This window comes from Dermacentor silvarum, chromosome 10, assembly GCF_013339745.2.
Source record: "Dermacentor silvarum isolate Dsil-2018 chromosome 10, BIME_Dsil_1.4, whole genome shotgun sequence".
Lineage (NCBI taxonomy): Eukaryota > Metazoa > Arthropoda > Arachnida > Ixodida > Ixodidae > Dermacentor > Dermacentor silvarum.
In genome coordinates, this window is record NC_051163.1 from 60,999,217 (window position 1) to 61,018,419 (window position 19,203).

At 44.3% G+C, this 19,203-nt stretch overlaps 1 protein-coding gene across 1 annotated transcript; it reads right to left on the reverse strand.

Moving 5' to 3' along the window:
• Window positions 1-3,796: 3,796 nt before the first annotated feature.
• Window positions 3,797-13,001, reverse strand: LOC119465774 (venom serine carboxypeptidase-like). The gene is made up of 5 exons (XM_037726232.2): window positions 12,721-13,001; window positions 9,250-9,369; window positions 7,181-7,367; window positions 5,652-5,982; window positions 3,797-4,667 (listed from the first exon to the last, which is right to left on the reverse strand). Exons 2-5 carry the CDS (start codon window positions 9,360-9,362, stop codon window positions 3,862-3,864), a joined length of 1,437 nt encoding a protein of 478 aa, XP_037582160.1. The 5' UTR covers window positions 9,363-9,369; window positions 12,721-13,001; the 3' UTR covers window positions 3,797-3,861.
• Between the last annotated feature and the right edge of the window lie 6,202 nt (window positions 13,002-19,203).

Sequence of the window (19,203 nt, forward strand, 5' to 3'; positions counted from 1 at the left end):
TAGAGGAGGCATGCGACAACCGGGCACCTCTCTTGCGCTACTTTCTGGACAAACTGCGCCATCTATTGGCACTGCCGAGAAGTCCGCGCAGTGGCCTCGGAGACGAGAAGCGTGGCTCGCCGGTGTGTGCGAACGCTTAGAATTGTTCTTTCTTAGCTGCACGCTCAGCGGCACATACTCACCAGACTTGCACGTAACGAATTACATGCGATCAGTTACTTGTAATCAATTACGTTTTGGGCACTATTGTAGTTTGACAATTACCTTGTTTACCGGGTAACGCTCCCTGTAATTCCGTAACTTTTTTTCAGTAACCCATTCGATGTAACCACTTACATTTTTGACGAAACAAGCTGTGGCAGGCGACGCAGCTTTGAGAAATTGGATTTGTAGGGAAATACAGATTTTAAAGGGATGAAAACATGTTAAATGGGCTACCTCCTTCCCACAGGCAGTGTCCTACAGCTACGCCTGGATCACCTGAACATGGCAGGCTTGCAATTTGCACACTTCTTTTGGAGGTCCAACCTGTGAGATTTTCGCATGTAATGAGTTTCTCTCCCTCTCTCCTAGAAGCGCTTATAGATGGCCTTTAGGCGATAAGTGCTGCTGCTGAATTCTTCTTCGCTTAGTACAGTCTTTGAGTTCTCTGATATACACAAATGTTTTTGGCAGGTAAACTCCTTATCTGTTTGATACTGCGTGACTCATATACATACACACCTATTTTAGCAATTGTAACCGACGGCCAGTATTTTTAGGGTTGAATAATATGCAGTAATATATTAAATTACATTACAGATTTGGACATCTTTTTAAGGAACGAGAGCGTTTGCTAGCGCCTGTTACAATTAGTAGTTTGACTCTGAATGACTAACAAGTGAAGGGGGCCGAGAGGAGGTGTCCAGGTGTTGGCCGACAAATTGACATGGATTAATAGCGATAGCCACTGCGCACGTCGATGCCAGGAAATCACCTAACACCTTCCTTTAGTTTTTCACTGGCCTCGTCACGAATGCCTTCCCCTAGCCTCAGCAACAATGAAGCGCTGCGCTTCATAGAGAACCCAGACCCGAACATCGCGGCATTGAGTAATCACAATGTTCGAGCAAGGTGTTCGTACGTTACTACACAGACCTTCCCTCTCGGGCGCACATTGAGCGAGTTTTCAGTGTCTCTACAGACAGGCGGCGTCTTTTGCTCTGTTGTGATGCTCCGGATCGCTTACGCGGCGGCCCGTTCGGCCGATGTACTCAGTGCCGTAGGACATGGGCACGGAAAGTTCAAAATAATGTCGGGAGGGGTAGGGGGGGAGAGGGCGGTTAAATCTACTCGAAAAAAGATTTATGGGCATCTGAAACAGAGGTTCATGCTACTGTTCAGTCATTGCTTAATCTTCTTGGAAGGAACTGTAGGTGTAACGTCTGTGTAGATATTTCTTCATACATTCACATATGCTTTATCTGCTCCTTAGCTACGCAATGCCTCCACAACTGCTGGTATCATTATTGAATTATACATAGAGGTTATATTGCAGAGGCTTCTCGTTTCACTTACTAATGACACGCGCGTGATACACAGCTTAATATCGCTTTCTAAAGACAGCCCGTTTTCTAAACTGGCTGAAATAGCATTGCCTCAATTTTATTTGATAATACCTAGTGAATATTTTGTACAGACGACACGTAAGCTACCTGACCTATAACTAAATACTTCAGCGCTCCTGTTTGTATGAATTAATGCCGCCATCCTTCCAATTCTCTAGCACACTGGAAGTCTTGGAGCATAGCGCTATAAAGGGTTGCAAGCTTTCTGAAATTCAAATACGGCACGAGCGCCATCTTTCCCCAGATCGATTGTTGTCCCATTCTTTCGTGCCGCGTTTCTACAGGGCACACCTTGTAACACCCTCTTATTTTCAATCATAGATGCACACGAAATTTTCCGTCTCTTGTTTACATCTTATGAAATATACTACGCACTGAAAGCGGTTGAAATTCAAATTTAACTATATGAATCCATGCGAGCGCTTTATATTTTTCAAAGTATTGGCGTATTTTATTCGCGTTCTCCAGTAACTTAATGTTCGTTCTATTCTTCAGCAGCAGGTTAAAGAAAATAACGCTTCCAGTCTTACCTTCTCGATTAGACACATGATTGTACACAAGCTAAGAAGTTTGCAAAGTTTATCTTTTCCTGCGCCAATATAGGTGAAGAGCTTCAGAAGAGAAAGATTCGTTAAGAAACTTGAAATGTCTTTTAGGCCCAACCGAAGCATAAAACATGGCGAATAACAATACAAAAGCCGTATTCCAGCAGTTGCAGCACTAGTGGCAATAAATAAAGCGAACTTCAGCCGTTAACTCTTGTAGACATTGTCGTACATCGTGAGGAAACGTAATTGAATATACATAGAGAAAAGTCACTTCAGCAACAATAAAGGAAGCATTACTTTTATATTTAAAAAAAGACCGACATCTGTCCACATTTGTTCTTGATTCTGACATATTTTGTCAGTGCAATATATTTGCGTCCCTGGTCCCTTTATTTATTATCGGGAAAATTCTCAGCTTGAAACATTACATATTCTGTGAGTTTGTGGCGAGACAGTCGTGGGGATTTGGCGACATGCCTAAGACCCTTCTAAATGTACAGATTTATTTCGCCCCAAAATATTTTGCAAGGTCAGTCATGGAAGCAGTGTCGACAATATTGCAACTCTGTTAGATTTTTTTTTTTCGTGATGCATGCGCAAGATACAAGCAAAATCTTTGCGGACGCCATGATTTTCAGAAGCACCGTGAATTGCTTTACGTTCTGAGATAATTTATATCTCATCGCGTAACTTCGCGCGACATAACGGCATTTTAGCGATTGTAGGTCGCCAAATCTTAACCATCTGTACCTGACAAGTTGACATCCGTCAATTACTTCTGATGTTCTAAAAATATTACATTCTTCTTTGCACCGGTCAACCGATGTCACATGGTGATGCGGTGCCCTAACCTTGCAAAACCCAACAATAAATAAGCTCAGTCAAGAAGAGCCGAAGACAAAAGCACAGAAGAAGACCGCCAAGAATCGTGGGAGGCCATGCTCTCGGCCCCGGACTTGGAGGACCAGCTCAAGCTGGTGAATTAGGCCAGGGAAGCAGCAAAGGCCCATGGCTACCTGGACTGAGGAGGGCACTCGCCTTGGGTGAAGAAAGAACTCTTTCTCACTGATTCAGCTTAATAAACGTTTGTCTCTCTCTCTCTCTCTCTCTCTCTCTCTCTCTCTCTCTCTCTCTCTGTATATATGTTTCCTGCAACTGTCGAATGGCAGCAATGAAAACTTATACATGCTGCTAACATATGGGACAGAAACTTGGAGGTCAACAAAGAAGCTCGAGAACAAGTTAAGGACCGCACAAAGAGCGATGGAACGAAAAATCTTAGGACTAACGTTAAGAGACAGGAAGAGAGCGGTGTGGATCAGAGAACAAACGGGGATAGCCGATATTCTAGTTGACATTAAGCGGAAGAAATGGAGCTGGGCAGGCCATGTAATGCGTAGGATGGATAACCGGTGGACCATTAGGGTTACAGAATGGATACCAAGAGAAGGGAAGCGCAGTCGAGGTCGGCAGAAAACCAGATGGTATGATGAAGTTAGGAAATTTGCAGGCGCAAGACAGGGGTAAGGAGATCGCAGGGAGAGGCCTTCGTCCTGCAGTGGACATAAAATAGGCTGATGATGATGATGATGATGACGATGATGATAATGATGATGATGACATGCTGTCAAATCTTTGCCACAGAACGAGAGACTGTCACAGCGAACACAGTGGCAAATACAAGAATGCTCAGGTATACAGCACACTCACGACGCTCTGTATTTTCTGCCGTGAATAAAGCTGTACATGAGATCGAATAGCGCTTCAGGCTTGTCGAAGGTGGCGTGATGGCCGGCACGAGAGACCAGCACGTAGGTCAAGTTTCGTGCGCGTGTCACGTATCCCGCTGGCACGTGGGCATCGGCGAACGAGTACCACGCCTCCCGCTGCGCGTTCGCGAGTTCGCGCTCACCGCTCCACTTCAACTGACGCAGATACCGGTCCGTGTTCACCGCCGGAAAGACCGTGTCCATCTGCCCCGTGTACAGAAGCACCTTGTTGGAGTCGAGGACATTGGCGAACGTGTCGCTGATGTCGGTGAAGTAGTCGCTCTGCGCCAGGCTCAGTCCCAAAGCCAGCTTTTGGGCCTCCAGTGGCATCGCTCCGGCGACGTGAATGGCCCTCTTAAAGGCGTCGCTCGTGACGTACTCGTGGTACTTGAGCGTTTGCGGTTCCGGTTTTGTTCGCAGCACGCTTCCGTGGTCCGTGTAGCCCGTGAGCTGCTCGTAAAGGCTCGGCTCGTCGTCGAAATTGGCGTTGAACACTGTCTTCAGAAGTAGCGCGGCGGCTATCGTGCGGTTGACCCCGGCGGCGAGTTTGATCTGTTGGAAGCGCTCGGCGAAGAGTTGGTGCCCTCGGCCGTCGATGAGTCCGGTGCTGTACAGGTAGTCCGAAGAGTCCATGAGGTCCAGAAGAGGGGCAACGAATGGAACTCCGAGGATCGCCCCCGATACTCTCAGTGGCAGGCTCCGGTTAACTTGCAGACGATTCACGATCCCAAGGGCTGATCGAGCTGGAGCAAACGAAACAGAAAAAAAAGAACGAGAATACGAGGAGATGTGAAGTCAAACACGATTGCGTGGTTATATTTTTTTTTACTTTTAAGCTACGATGAAAACCTGCGCCAGTAGTCACCTTATGTTAATTCGAAAGTCTGGTTCGTTTTAACTCGGTATACCACTAGAACTTAAAACACTTCATTGCCCAAGCTCTCAAGTGTCATTATTTTTCATCAGCTTGGGGCTGCATACGTTGCATATTACGAAAGGTAGCGTCAACCTGTTATCTCAGATGATGTGTGTACGTATGTGTTTGTACGCGTGCGCATGACTACAATAAAACGTTACTGGCTTTGCCAAGCTTTAACTGCAGAAAAAAAAATCAGGAAAAACGGTTAGATGATTACACTTTGAAATAAAGCACTGAGGAACGAAACGTGGGAACACGTAGTTTGCACGCTCTTCCTGCCCTTCTATATTTGCTTCGTCGGCCCACAATACACCAGAAAATTTAGACCACGCTTGCGGAAAAGCGTGAGCGACGGGACGCTCGCTGCAATCGCACGGGGGTGTCGGCACTGCCGCATTAGCCGGCGTCCTTTCCGATTGGTTTTCAAGCGACAGCTTTAACACCGGCGCTTGTCTGAGTTTGGCAACGACTCTGATGTGCAGTCGGAGGAAGAGGGGCGTTTTCTTGCGGCGCGTCTGCCCTCGTGAAAGATTAGATTGTTTTTTTTTTAATGGTGTTCCGCTTCTCCGGTATATACGCCGCGAAAAATAGCACCGAACAGCACCGTCCGTTGCGGTAAAACGTCAAAACTTGACGTACTTCCGCTTCCGCAGAGCACGTTCTGCCCCGCGCGCGACACTCACGACCCCATTTTTTTCCGGCTAGTGTGGGCGCGCCCTTGGCCCCAATTTTCACACTTTCACTTCCTTCTTGTTCCCGATGGCATTGTCCAATCTGGCGACAAATCACGATCGCCACCCCTCCTTACCGCCGTACGACTCTCCGGCCGCGTAGAAGCGCCTATTTCTGTTCTCTGGAAACAGCACGAGGAACTGCCGCAGGAACTCCTCGATCGAGCCGGCGATGTCGTCCAGGGTGCGGGCGAAACCCCGACGGTCCCTCGTGAAACTGTAGCCGGCCCCAACGGGCTGGTCTAGGTAGACGACGTCCGCTTCCTCCTGGAGCGTCGGCCGTCGCCGATAGAGCTGTCCGTCAGCGCCGATACCCAGCGGTCCGCTTTCGAGAAACTGGCCGAACAGCGCTGACTTGCCGGGACCGCCTTCGAGCCACAGAACCAGCGGCGTCTCGCCGCTTCGGTTCTAAAACAAAGGCGAGGGTGAGAGCGAGAAAACAAATAAGATGATGAAATAATTTGCATAATTTGCGTTCACTTGTATCAATCGGTCTTACGTTTCCCAATGCAGCATGGGCTGTATATGAAAGGCGGTGTTGTGAAGGCCTGTGTTATCTTGGCTTTTGCTGCTAGGCTTTTTAATGTACAGACCCGAGCTAAAGTTTGGATAATATTGGTGCCACAAAATATTTTTTCTTGTCATCCTGTACACGCCGATTGAAATCAAATAGTTTTGCTTGCGCTCTTGTCGTCAGAAAATGCAGTGTATTGAAGAAATTCCGCGTTGCGGAGCAGCGCTACGAGAAATAGTTCACGTTTTTGCCGAGCTCAAGTGCTCGCAATTCCGAGCACTTGAGCACTTTTGCGAGGAATTGCGAGCACTTTTGCTCACAATTGTGCACGTAACAGAAACATTTTGCTTTCAAATGTAACCGCGCTCGCGACCTCGTGCTAAGCAGCAGAGTGGCAAATATAGCCGCTGATTTACCACGCCAGCATATATATATATATATATATATATATATATATATATCAAAGACATGTCAAGCAGCAGACATATCAAACAGAACACTCTCAAAAACGATATCAGGCACGTTGTCCAGTAAAGTAGAAGCATAAAGGTGATGTATGGCGTCGTATGCTAAAGAGGAGCAGTTAAGCGCTGATTTGTTTGCGAGAGGCATTATATTACTTAATATTGACATCTTTCAAGACATAGGGCAAAGTTGGCGCGCTTACAGTTTGCAACGGAAATACAATTAGCATAATTAGCATTAGCTGCAAGGAAGCAATGTAAAATTTTTTTTCGAATGTGCCCGAGGCTTCTAAGCCTTCTCACGATAAATAGGATCAGGCCATGTCGTCGAAAACGGGTCTTTTTACGACAATGTGCTTTTTTCTCAGAACTCTGATTCTCCCTTGTACGTTCTGAAGAGTTCCGGGAGGTGTTCTCTCTCCGATTATTCAAAACCATTCGAAAAGTAATCGATATTCGATTCGCTTCTGGAAATATGCAATTCGCATTCGACTCAGTCTCAAAAATTGCTATTCGCACACCCCTAATAGATAACACATGTCCTACAGATAAGCGGGAAGTGACCCAAGTATACACCAATTCTGTTCTCATATACCAATCGAGTGCCCCCCCACCCAGCAGTACGCACATTGGCAGCCTTGATGTAGAGGAAGAACAAGTTGCTTCCGGTGCTCTCGTTGACGGTGACGTAACCCGAGTGCGCCTTCGCTCCTACGTGACTTTCGAACAGGTCCACCTTGCTCCTTCTCTGGGCTTCGTCGATGCTCCCGTTCAGTATGTATCGTGTCAAGAACAGCGGTACATCGTCTGTGGCCCTGAATAATGTGCCAACAAGAATTCATTAGGGCCAGAGTAAGGCAGCAATTATACTGCAATGAGAATCCTTTTCGCGCTTCGTGAGGGCTGTCCGAGCGGCGACCCGCCAGTATAGGTTATCAAGGATATCACCCCGTCGTTAGTGGTGGGTGTTAAGAAGGGAAACCCGCCGTGGTTGCTCAGTGGCTATGGTGTTGGGCTGCTGAGCACGAGGTCGCGGTATCGAATCCCGGCCACGGCGGCCGCATTTCGATGGGGGCGAAATGCGAAAACACCCGTGTACTTAGATTTAGGTGCACGTTAAAGAAATCCCGGGTGGTCCAAATTTCCGGAGTCCTCCACTACGGCGTCCTTCATAATCAGAACTGGTTTTGACACGTAAAACCCCATAATTTTGTTAAGAAGGGAATAGAATCGAGCGAAAGGAATCCGTAGATTATGCTAGATTGGGTAACATCAACCTTGTATTACCTATACGCATTCATTCATTCATTCATTCATTCATTCATTCATTCATACACTCACGCACTTGCCTTCCACTGGACTTAACTACGAAAGGGTGTAAGAGAAGACAATGTATAGGATCATTTAGAAGCAAGTCTGGAAGCTTTATAGGGCAGCATATTTGTGCTGAAATCAAACGCTAATAATTATTCGCCGTTGTGCATGTTTTAAATTCAGCCTTCGAACTAAGAGAACGTTACTCTTCCAAAAATGCATTTTCTTTAAACATTTACCTACTCGGCGTTAATTACACTTCGTGATAGCTATTGCCAGCAGTGAAAAAGGTCTCGAATAGCGTTAAGACACCACGTATCATTGAGGTAGCGGTTTAGTTCAATGAGGTAGCACTCGAGGACCGCAGTACATTTAGATATAATTGATTCCTTTGTCTGTTTATATCATGCTCGGAAAGCATAGTAGTACGCAAATGCAGCAGCTAACTCAATATCCGACCACGCAATCAAACAGCTTCTCTGACGCCGGGCAAGCAAGGCACGGCCGTCGTTCTTTATTGAGAAGGCAAAATAACTGTAAAGGTGACACGAAGGAAGTGAAAAGGTTCGGGGCCCCTTTAAGTTTTTAAGTTTTCTCAAGCTATTAAATATCAAAAGTTGAAAACAATATTAGAGCTCAAAGATGAAAGTGATATAATTTTACTGGTGCGGCTCATTACGGGGCAGCGCAGTCGAGCCGGTGCGATGTCATTGTAGGCCTGGTAAAGCGTCTAAGGATGCGTGAAATTTTGCTGCAACCGCGTGTATCGCGTCCGCGTTAGTCGGACACGCGTACAGTTAAAAAAACGTCCGAGAAATTCAAGGGCGGCGCAAAACCTTGCGATCGCGGTCAGTGCGTCGCCCTTCGGGTGAAACTGTCAATTTTTTGTCTATGTTTCAATAGGTGGCCTCCATATTAAAGGCAGAGGGTCGTCACACTAATGCAAAAAAAAACGATAAAATTCCATATAAAACATGATCTTGCAGTTATTGATCAAAACGGTCATTCAGTGAAAATGCGCAATATACGTACTGGCGAGCTCCTAACTCAGACAATACTTATCAGAGAACAGACGAGAAAACTGTAGAACTGTAGATGCGATAGTGCACGCTGTGAATGCAAGCGGCCCAAAATAAGGCAAACAAGCACAAATTATCACACACAAAAATATTTATATGAATTATCGATCATTGACCATTGTCGCGCTGCCATCGATTACTCATCAGTTATCACACCGATCGTTATCATAATTGGCGGAAGAGCAAACGCGGTACCATAAGTAAATGCTCTTGCGTATAATTTAAGATTTCCATATGACGGGCCCAATACTTCCGGGGTCAATTATTGGAGGTCCCTACTTAATTAAGAAAAAAACTATACTACCTTTGCTCCAAGTGCACACTTCCATTACTTGGGTTTGCTGCCGTGTCCGCAAAGAGGTGCAGCCCGAAGCAGGCCAGGCACAGGAGCACTTTCCCAGAACCATGCATGTCCATTCAATGTCTGCAAGCAGAATGTGTCAAATTAGTCAATGCCCCATAATATGTACATATATATATATAACTGGAACGCCAATGCATTTCTCCGCAATGTTCGGGAATTATTATCGCGAAACTGATGTCATCCCGAGAATTCGTTCCAAGTGGATCCGCCTTGCGAACTGCACGGCTACAATTTGTAAATTGCAATATGGGCCATCAGGTAATTAGTTAAAAACTTAATTAGTGAATTTCTGTTAATTAGTCAACTATGCATTTCAATTTTTTGAGCAAGTAATGTCCGCCTCTTCGAGTAGACCACCTCATTAACTAGAATTGGGCTATCTGCCACAGGCAACCTTAAATAAATTATGAAAGTGTTCGCTGAAACACCCTGTATATTTATATAATGCCCTCTCGTCCAATAATCCCCCAGGAACGTATGGGGATTCCATATAAACGCCCCCATGTTCCTTATCTCATATGTGACGTGCTCCCCCTTATGTTCATGCTCATTGGATTTGGGGGCATACGGGTCGATATGCGCAAACTTGCTTATTATTCACAATGTTCAGAAAGGCATCGGAAATATTTCGCTACCCTCTACAGTGAAAAAGCCTGAAAGAAAGTGTACAGTCAGCGTCGGAAGTTTACGGACCACGGGATGTAAGGAAACGTTTGATTTCCGAGCACTTTGTGACCGCAGTCAGTAAAGGCGTAGAATATGTTGTTCGCACATACTAGCAGAGACTGGAAATCTGAACACGACCCTTCAAAAGTTTTCTTAAGCTATCTATAGAGAGTCCATATACTAGGAATAGACAACCGATAGACACCTTATCGACATTTGTCTGTAGGACAGGCTATAGAAGGGGCGCAGACAAAAGGAAATAAACACCTTATCGACGTTTGTCGACAGACAGTCTATAGATTTTGTACAGACAAAAGGACAAATCTATACAAAAACAAAGCCGTCAACAATAAGTCCATAGACAATCTATGGACTTTCTAATTTATTTCTTCATGACAGGCTGATGGTCCCTGGCTGTGGAGATCATCATTATCATCAGAAGCAGCCTATTTTTATGTGATGCGGCAGGACGAAGGCCTCTCCTAGCGATCTCCAATTACTCCTGTCTTGCGCTAGCTGATTCCAACTTGCGCTTGCAAATTTCCTAATTTCATCACTTTCTGCAATCCTCGACCGCGCTTTCTTCCCCTTGTCACCCATTCTCTAACTCTAATGGTCCACCGTTTATATGCCTTACACGCATTGCATATCCTGCCCAGCTCCATTTTTTTTCTCTTATTGTCAACTAGAATATTGGACTTTCCCGTTTGCTCTCTCATCCACACCACTTTCTTCCGGTCTCTTAACGTATAGTGTATAAAATATTCACCAAGATAACTTCCAATAGAATCAGGGCAACACTTGACTTCACTCAGTTAAAGACACAAGTCTGGATTCGAAAAGAGACATATTCTACAATGAATCACATTCATGTCATCGATCAGGCAAATTTCATAGATTATGAAAATGCATTCAATTCTGTAGAGATACCAGCATTCATGGAAGAAATTATGTAATCAGGCAGTACATGAGGCATACATTAATATATTAGGAAATATCTATAAAGATTCCACTGCTACCTTGTTTCTCCACAAGAAAAGCAGAACGTTACCTATCAATGAACGGGTCAGACGAGAAGACACAATCTGTCCAATGCTATTCACGGCAGAAGAAATATTCAGGCTCTTAGAGTGCGAAGGCTTAGGAGTGAGGATCAACGGCTGTTGAGATATTCAGCTTTTTCCGAGGTTCCGCTTGGCCGCGATGGTACGTCGGCCCTGCGCTATATTCAGCAGTGCAGAACAGTATCTAAAAATGAACAACGCTTTGGAGGCAACCTTTCGCTCAAACAGCCCATTTCGAGCGATGTTAATCTGTGAAATGAACACGGCCTGAACAGCACGCGTTTATGTAGTTACGTGAAAGTTACTTTGCCGCTCACTGTATGCTATGTTTTACCGGTGCGCGGTTATTGAAACCTTTATAACGAACCAACTATGGTCCAATCCCATTCGGCATTCGAACCAAGTAGCGCCTATTCGCAAATACGAATATTTTTAATGGTTTCGAATATATAATATCGTCGGCTGTGCATGATCAAACGTAATATTGGAGCAAAAGTGTGAATTATATCTCGGTGGCCACAGTAAACTTAAAACACGAGAGGTTACGCAGTGTAGCACGCTGTACGTCGCTCAGATAACAATTTTTCAGGCTAAATAGACATCATTCGCACTCAGCGAAGAGTCCTGAGCTACTTATTTGTTCCTAATGCTCCACTTGTACTATTAATAAACAACGCGCTTCGTAATATGCAAGGTAACAACAGAAGACTGCTAAAGCTGTGAATAAGTGAACTTGAATGTAACCATCTTTTTATATTATAGGCTAAACCGGCTCACGGCTTACGGCATCAAAAGCATGTATAGTCAATTCTTAAAAGTCATTATCCGCACATTTACGGTCTTTGGGCACATTAATTAGAGGCACGCCCGAGTTCGTGCAACTGGCAATATAAAAAAAAATAGTGGACGCTTAAGCTTCGCCTTTAAGAGTGGAACGCGATAGCATTCAAACATCCCTGAATGCTTGTCAGGCTTCTCGGCAACTGCAGCTTTCTTTTTCTCCAACTTCGCCTCGTCATGCGGCTGCCGAGGAGGAGAGCACCATCTGGATGGTGTTTTTGCAAGGAACTAACCGCGAGGCGCCGCTGTATGAATGGTATAAATGCTGGAAAAGGGGTTTCTGGGTGAGTTTCCGCGCAATAGAATTATGTTTTCTCGTATATTCAAATTACAATCCGACTCTATCACGTCTGTAGCTTGTGGTTTCGTCGTACTTCATGATTTTTCTGACGCATTTTACTTTGAGAAATTCAATTAGTTCACTGACGCCTCAGCGCTACGCGGAGGGCCTGCGTGGTCGGGGTGGTTCGGGATGATTTTTTTGGGGCCGCAGACGCTGGCGCCGACACCGACGCCAAATTTTCTGCGACACGGGGCCTAAAAGCCCCGTGTTCTCTTTAGCATTCCGTTAGCGAACAATCAAGTCACCAAAGCTGAGAGAACTGCATTGTGAAAGGAAAGAAAGAAAATTCGTGAGAAGTAAACCACAATGATTCAATCTGACAGCAAAACGAAGCATTTCCACAGAAAACAATAGTTCGCATTCTTCTTAAAATTTATGAGTTTCTGATTTTTTCATTTTTTTACAGTGATCACAGCCTTCTCTTTTTTTTTTTTGTGCGGCTCTCCAAGCCGAAAGGAATGCAAAATAGTATTTAAAGAATACAGAAGATTTGCTCACCTCGTGCAAACGTCAAAGCAGCCCGTTAATCCTGTTGTGTAGTGAGTGTAATTGTCTTCAGTAGATCAAGCACCTCAAGAAAGGCCCCTGAGGTCATACGTCGATTATTAATCCCCAATGCCACTGGTATACGCCGGCCCACGTCCAGCAGGAGTTCGAACCTACACACTCTAACGGAGCACCCAGACTGCCCGCCGAAAGAGTGACGTGCGTTTCCTATTCCTCTCACATTTGCCGGTTCGAGAAGGGCCGCGGAAGTGGGACACTTCGCCCTCTCGCGGCTCCGCCCACCCGACCATTATCTCTTCGGCCGGAGTCCTTTCATGCTTCGCCAGCATCCGGGAAGAGAAGATGGCTGTTCTGGCTTCGCATTTTGATCGCGCAACACGTCGGTGCGATACGACACTTCGTACCGAAACCTCCAGTGCGATGCAACCCACTGTTTGGCATGCGAGAGATAACCGTCAGCGATCTTTTGTTCAAAGGGCAATGCTGATCGTATGAGCGGCTTACTCGGAATAACCAGAAGATATGCATTCCGATAAAAACAAAATCCAGTGCTTGACACACGTCACCGTCGTCCTTGAGCCGACACTGTACAAACGGTATATATATATATATATATATATATATATATATATATATATATATATATTGTGGCGTGGTAACCACATGGCGCCTACTTCGTGCTCACACATTGCGAGAACGTGTGACCCGTGGCCGTCTTTATGCAGATAAAGAAATCATATTCAAATTCACGACATGGTGCGAGCAGTAAATCACATTTTGAGTAGATCAGACGCCGCATTTTTAAGTCCCAGCTCCTTTGTTTGCCACAAATAAAGATTATTTGTGGCACAAAGAGAGATGGAAAGTATCGATCGTTCACCCATACAGTGCACCCGTACAGTTGATCAAACTAACAAACACACCAATACGACTGTTGCAAGTGGTATGGGTGGGAAACTGTTCGCCAGTTCTTGCGTTTATAATACGTTCACGAAAACAATTCCGATGACGAGTTGAAGGAAGAGAAAACTATTTATCGTGATCGTTGTGAAAATGCCCGTTCTTAACCTGTTTGTTGTGCTTGGTGTGTTGTGTCTTCCAGCCGTCTTCCACGTGCTTTTCTTAAAAAGTTGTTAACAAGTACTTCGTTATTAACCGATCTGACTTCTGTATAGCCCCTTCAGTCAAATTTGTGGACGCGAACTCTTTTTTGCCAATTCAATTCACTAGTACTAAGAAAAAAAACAACGGAAACTGAGCTCCGAGTCCATTGATCCCTCAGCTTACCCAACGTTGCTCCAGTTCCCTTCAGTCTGCGGAGTAATGCTACATGTGACTGCTTTACTGAAGGCACTACCATGTTTGACGTGCTGCGTTTTGTCAACCATGGTGCAGTGTGTAGTAGTTTTTTTTTTCCTCGTTATGCTTGCAGCCAATAATAAACTTGCTAATGTGGTTTGGGCCTGTGAGTCAATTTTTGTTAAAGAAATGCGACATTACCAACTGTACATTATAAGTCGAAATTTAATTACTCCGTAATTTGCGACGAACACACTATAAAATGATTAAAAATTATGTCTACCAATTTAAATTAGTTTTTTTTTCACACGAGTGAGCAGCACCTCAGGATAAAATTATGTGACTTTTGATACATTTATTGACAGTGCATTTGTCATTAAAGGGGATTAACCACGCAGTCAAGTACGAATAACCTCTTTTCACAACTGCATCAGGTTGTCAAAATAGATAAAAAAGCAGCACAACTAAGTTCAAGGACACATTCTTGGGACACACCTCGCTTGAGCTGACAAATTTCTGACCTATATATGCTCATCAATATTCTTACAAACTGCCGGCGATCAACGAGGAATCCTCCTACCTGACGAGGCCTAATGTCCCCTAATATACGTTTTGTACGTAAACATTAGAACTGACGCCATTGCTTTCCTTAATCGTTGCTTCGGTCATTTTTAGCGTTTTGATTTCAATTACTATGTCATCAAAAACGGAGTAACCGCCGCAAAAAGGGTAGCAGGGACCCCAGGGCTCTCCTATGGATTCACTAGTCCACAGACCTTCGCAAAATATGGTACTGCTTTAGTGTCATCCCATGGCAGAAGCGATATGCCTATGACTGCTGAGCCTGCTTCACGGGAACGGATTCAGTTTATCTTATTTCTCGTCCGGGACATTGAAGTCATGACAACATTTTCGGGCTCAGCCTGCGCGCAAATATTGCGAAAAAGATATTTCATTTATCGATGCTGGCTCGAGTACTTCTGAGCACACCATACACTCCGCCTATACGTTCAACTCGTATGCTTCCCAAGACATTTACGCCATAAGGTTTCAGAGCCAGCCGCTTTATGAAGGACCGTACAATTAGGACTCTGTTATCAACAAACACCGCAATGTCACCCCGTTGTAGGGAGAGGGACGTGCACATCTCATAGTCTGTTATATAGTCACGTTTGTCACAACTGAGTGATGCTCAGTGAAAACGTGCTCAGTACCTACAGTCCCAATAAAAAGGCTACGAGCGTTGAGATTAGCAGTCGAAGCCTCCTTCCACGGCCCTGAAATCAATCATGCAGTCCCTCACAAGCAGCACCTTCGCTCGGTGAGGTGACCTATCACCCGATAATGTCGGTTCGTGGCATCACCCGCTGCGTACCGAACGTCACTTATCTTCCCTTTGTCAAACAATAGCGCAATCTCCTGGCCTCTTCTTCTCTCCTGAATATCGGTATTCCGAAAGCACTCTTTTTCTTCATACATCACGAGAAAAAATCCTCATCTAAAAAATATTCTCTCGAGTTGTTGGGATTGCGTAGCAATATTTCTTTTTTGTTATTGTTTCTTTTTTTTAGGTTTCATCTTATCTTCACCGTAAAAAAGCTTTTCATTTCATTTTGTTACCTAACCCTTAAAGAACATCTGATGAGTGTCTGTACACTACTAAAAAAGTCTGAACCCTTTAGGGTTTATCTTGTCCCACAATAATCATCAACTGTCCTGCCCGCATTTCATTAACGCTGCGAGCCCAGTACTTCCGAGTCCCGAACGGCTAGCGCGTTATCAGGTGACGTAGCATTCTCGACAAGAAAGTAGCGAGCGCCGAGTTTTCAAGAAGGGAAACGCAAGCAACGCAGACAACCATTATTGTTGTGGGACAAGATAACCCCCAAAGGGTGCAAACGTTTTTCTTTTTTCTTTTTTTTTTAAGAGTGTAGAAACTCTAATAACTTCTTGCATCAGACTCACCAGACCATGTCCTTGTGCTTCGAGTCGTCAAACAATTCTCCCTCGCTTTGCGATCTCCTGGTTAGCTCAGATAGTAAAGCGACCACCCTTGAAAGGCATTGATGCCTGGTTCGGTCCCCCGCACCAGGACGAATTTCCCTTTAACTACGAAGCTTTCTTTTCTGTTCTGCTATGTCCAGTATGGGCTCCCTCTGTAACTTCGGCTACTCGCGAGGGGATAACAAATTTTCCTTTTCGTGATTCTTTCTCCTTCTTGTAGGCATCCTCACCACTGACTGCAATTTGACTTTCTAATGTACCTCTTACGCAATTACTCATGCATTCTTGATGCGATCCTAAAGCAAGTTGACCTAAAGCAAAGACTGAAATGTCTTTCTGCACAGTTAGATCCGTCTTGAGGCACAGGCTATAAATACGTAAAACGAAAGTGCCGCAACTAAGGCCAAAAAATAAGGCCACTTCTAAATTTATCTTCTAACTTTTCATAACGCAATGTTCTTTGTTAACCAAGTTACACTCATTTTTCCTCTTTGTACTCATCAAGACTCAGGCTTCCCCATTAACTCATTTTTAAGTAAGTTCAGTGAATATAATTGCACATATTTTTAAACATTGCTTAAGCGATAGTCTAGAAGAGTGTACAGTTCAATGGTGCATGCGTCAGCATCAAAATAACGGTAGCCTGCACTAGCAAAGAGTGTTTTGACGTTTTAAGATCACAATTTTAATAACGCGCAGCCGTGGCTAATCGTGAAGGGCTGTGTAGGAGCACGCAGCCTAGAGGCTTTTATGTGTCACGTTCTGTGATCGTGATTACAGGTCACAAAGCTTCTCGGAAAGCCATCATACTTCAGAGGAGTGCTGCGTGTCAACAATCGCATATTGCCTCCTCGTAAATGAAAGCAACGATATTCGTTTACACAAGATACGGTAAGTCTGGGCACTATCAGCAGCATTACGCGGTGCTTCTGCGAAACACTGGGGACTGCACGTACTTATAGAATTCAGTGACCGCTAGCGACAGCACTCATCGTGAAGAGCTGTCGAACAGATTGTGTAGGAGTGCGAGAGCTGCATGATTTTGTATTGTTGAGAGTAACTCTATTTATTATTTATTTATTTATTTATTTATTATTTATTTATTTATTTATTTATTTATTATTATTATTTATTTATTTATTTATTTATTTATTTATTTATTTATTTATTTATTTATTTATTTATTTATTTATGTACAGTAATTGTACCCGATGTATCGCAGAAATAAGCAATGCGAGAAAATTCAGGTTAAACCACGGTCAGAAAGTTCACGTTGCAGGAGTACAGACCGTTAAACAAATATTTTCCCTAATTATAAAAACAAGGGCCGGGCCTAAAATACAAGTGGCAACACTACGCTACACAGAATCAATGTAAAAGAGCACACTGGGCAAGATAAAAATGAGAACCTTCGATATGCTTGTTCAAAGTTAATACATGAGAACTGTGCGACCTTGAAGGATATTACAGCTCAATTTTCCGACGAGTTTCATTCGAACAGTCACATTAACGAATGCAGCTGCCTGTAATTAAATGGCACGCTTTAAAACATTGCTCGCATGTAACGCATTCGAGCACTCCTCAAGAAAAATTACCATAGACCCTACTTCCCCACAGATATTTACATCCGCATGTACATCAGTTATAAAGTCTCCCCCCTTTCAGGTAGTTTGATTTCAATAGCCGCTATATGTTCTGGCACGACTGCGAGCAATATCTACCCCGTCCGTGAAAGACACTTACTATTGCGCTCTGGTGCGCTTGCTTAAGTAATTTACTGCTAACGACGTAACCAAAGCAACACGTTGAATATGGCGTACACGTACATCACCCATAATTTGCCCCCTATTTCCGCAGAACATAAATGCGGTGCCTTGTTTAGCTCACCGATGACATCGTGGGCGCCTCGTATAACCCATTAATGCCGGTAGAAAGGGAGTGTTCAATAATTATTTGCAATTAAAGCTCATAAATAAACCAGAAACCGTAACATTTCATCACACATTATGCATAGCAATCCCCGTTTTTGCACCAAATTTAAACTCGGTGTGATGTAAAGTTCTCTTGGCACGTTAAGGAACATAGCGCATAATGGCTGTGCACACGATTAAGATTTTTTTTCCAAAATCTGTTGTCCATCACAGCCATTTTACTTCTGAATCACTTCAGCCATAACGTTCTCCTCATTTGCGCCAAATTAGGTCTCCATCGCGCTTATCACTCTCCCAGGACAGTGGGCTAAATTCTGCGCTGTTCGTAAAATGACAGGAATTAAGAAGTGCTAGACGTACCTAGCTACATTTGAGGAAAGCCAGCGCTGGCCAGAACGCGCTACTGCAGTTTGAGTGTTCTACTAAAACGTGCTATTCCAACTGCTTGTGCTTCCAAGTGAAGAAACGAAAACATTGCGCTTTACGTACCACACCGAAGTTTTATACGACACACTGAATTACTCTATTTCCGCAAAACCAGTGCATTGTTTTTTGTTTAACTACATTCGACACTTATCAGGTACTTCATCGTAACCTTCGAATGCCCAGATGCATAGTGTATGCCGGTAGCCTACTATTTGTAGCACAGTCTGCGGCCTTCTCATAATAAAGCCCATCGTTCGGCATGAAGAAAGAATGAAGGCACTGCATGTCTTTCTAAGCAGCTTCCTCGCAACGAACCAGACAGCAGAATAACTATGCCTTTACCTTTAGTTCTATGCTCTCCAACTTGTGTATGCAATCATGTTTGTTATTTTCAATTAATTGGTTTGTCGACATGATCTCCACATCCCCTCAGCTGCAGGTCTTTATAGAGGGGAGGGTGAATGCGGGGGAGGGGGGGGGGATAGAACGGGTGTAACCTCGCTGTCGGCACTACTCATTACCACCGGAGAAAAATTGAGACGCCTTGCTGTACATATTTATGGTCTTCGTATTTGCTATCAACGGCAAGAATCATTGGCATTATTCGCAATATATAGCTCCATTCAAATCATTTATTTAATTATCGCTTTCTTAATGCTGCATGCTATGTGCTCAGAGGCGTGATTCTGCTAAGTGTATTTTTTTTTATATGGCACCGTAACTTAAAGCACAAACAATGCGACATCTCTCAGCCGTCCAAGAAGAAACGCGCTGCTAAACTTGCAAACAATCTTCGTAATCGCTGGCTTCGCGA

Bases quoted from the DNA above. Each gene is read 5' to 3' on its own strand.
- LOC119465774 (XM_037726232.2), bottom strand. From the start codon at position 9,362: ATGGACATGCATGGTTCTGGGAAAGTGCTCCTGTGCCTGGCCTGCTTC. The intron at 7,368-9,249 runs GTAGTATAGTTT...CACATTATTCAG, and splicing joins AGTGTGCACTTGGAGCAAAG to GGCCACAGACGATGTACCGC. The intron at 5,983-7,180 runs GTGCGTACTGCT...CCTTTGTTTTAG, and splicing joins TCTACATCAAGGCTGCCAAT to AACCGAAGCGGCGAGACGCC.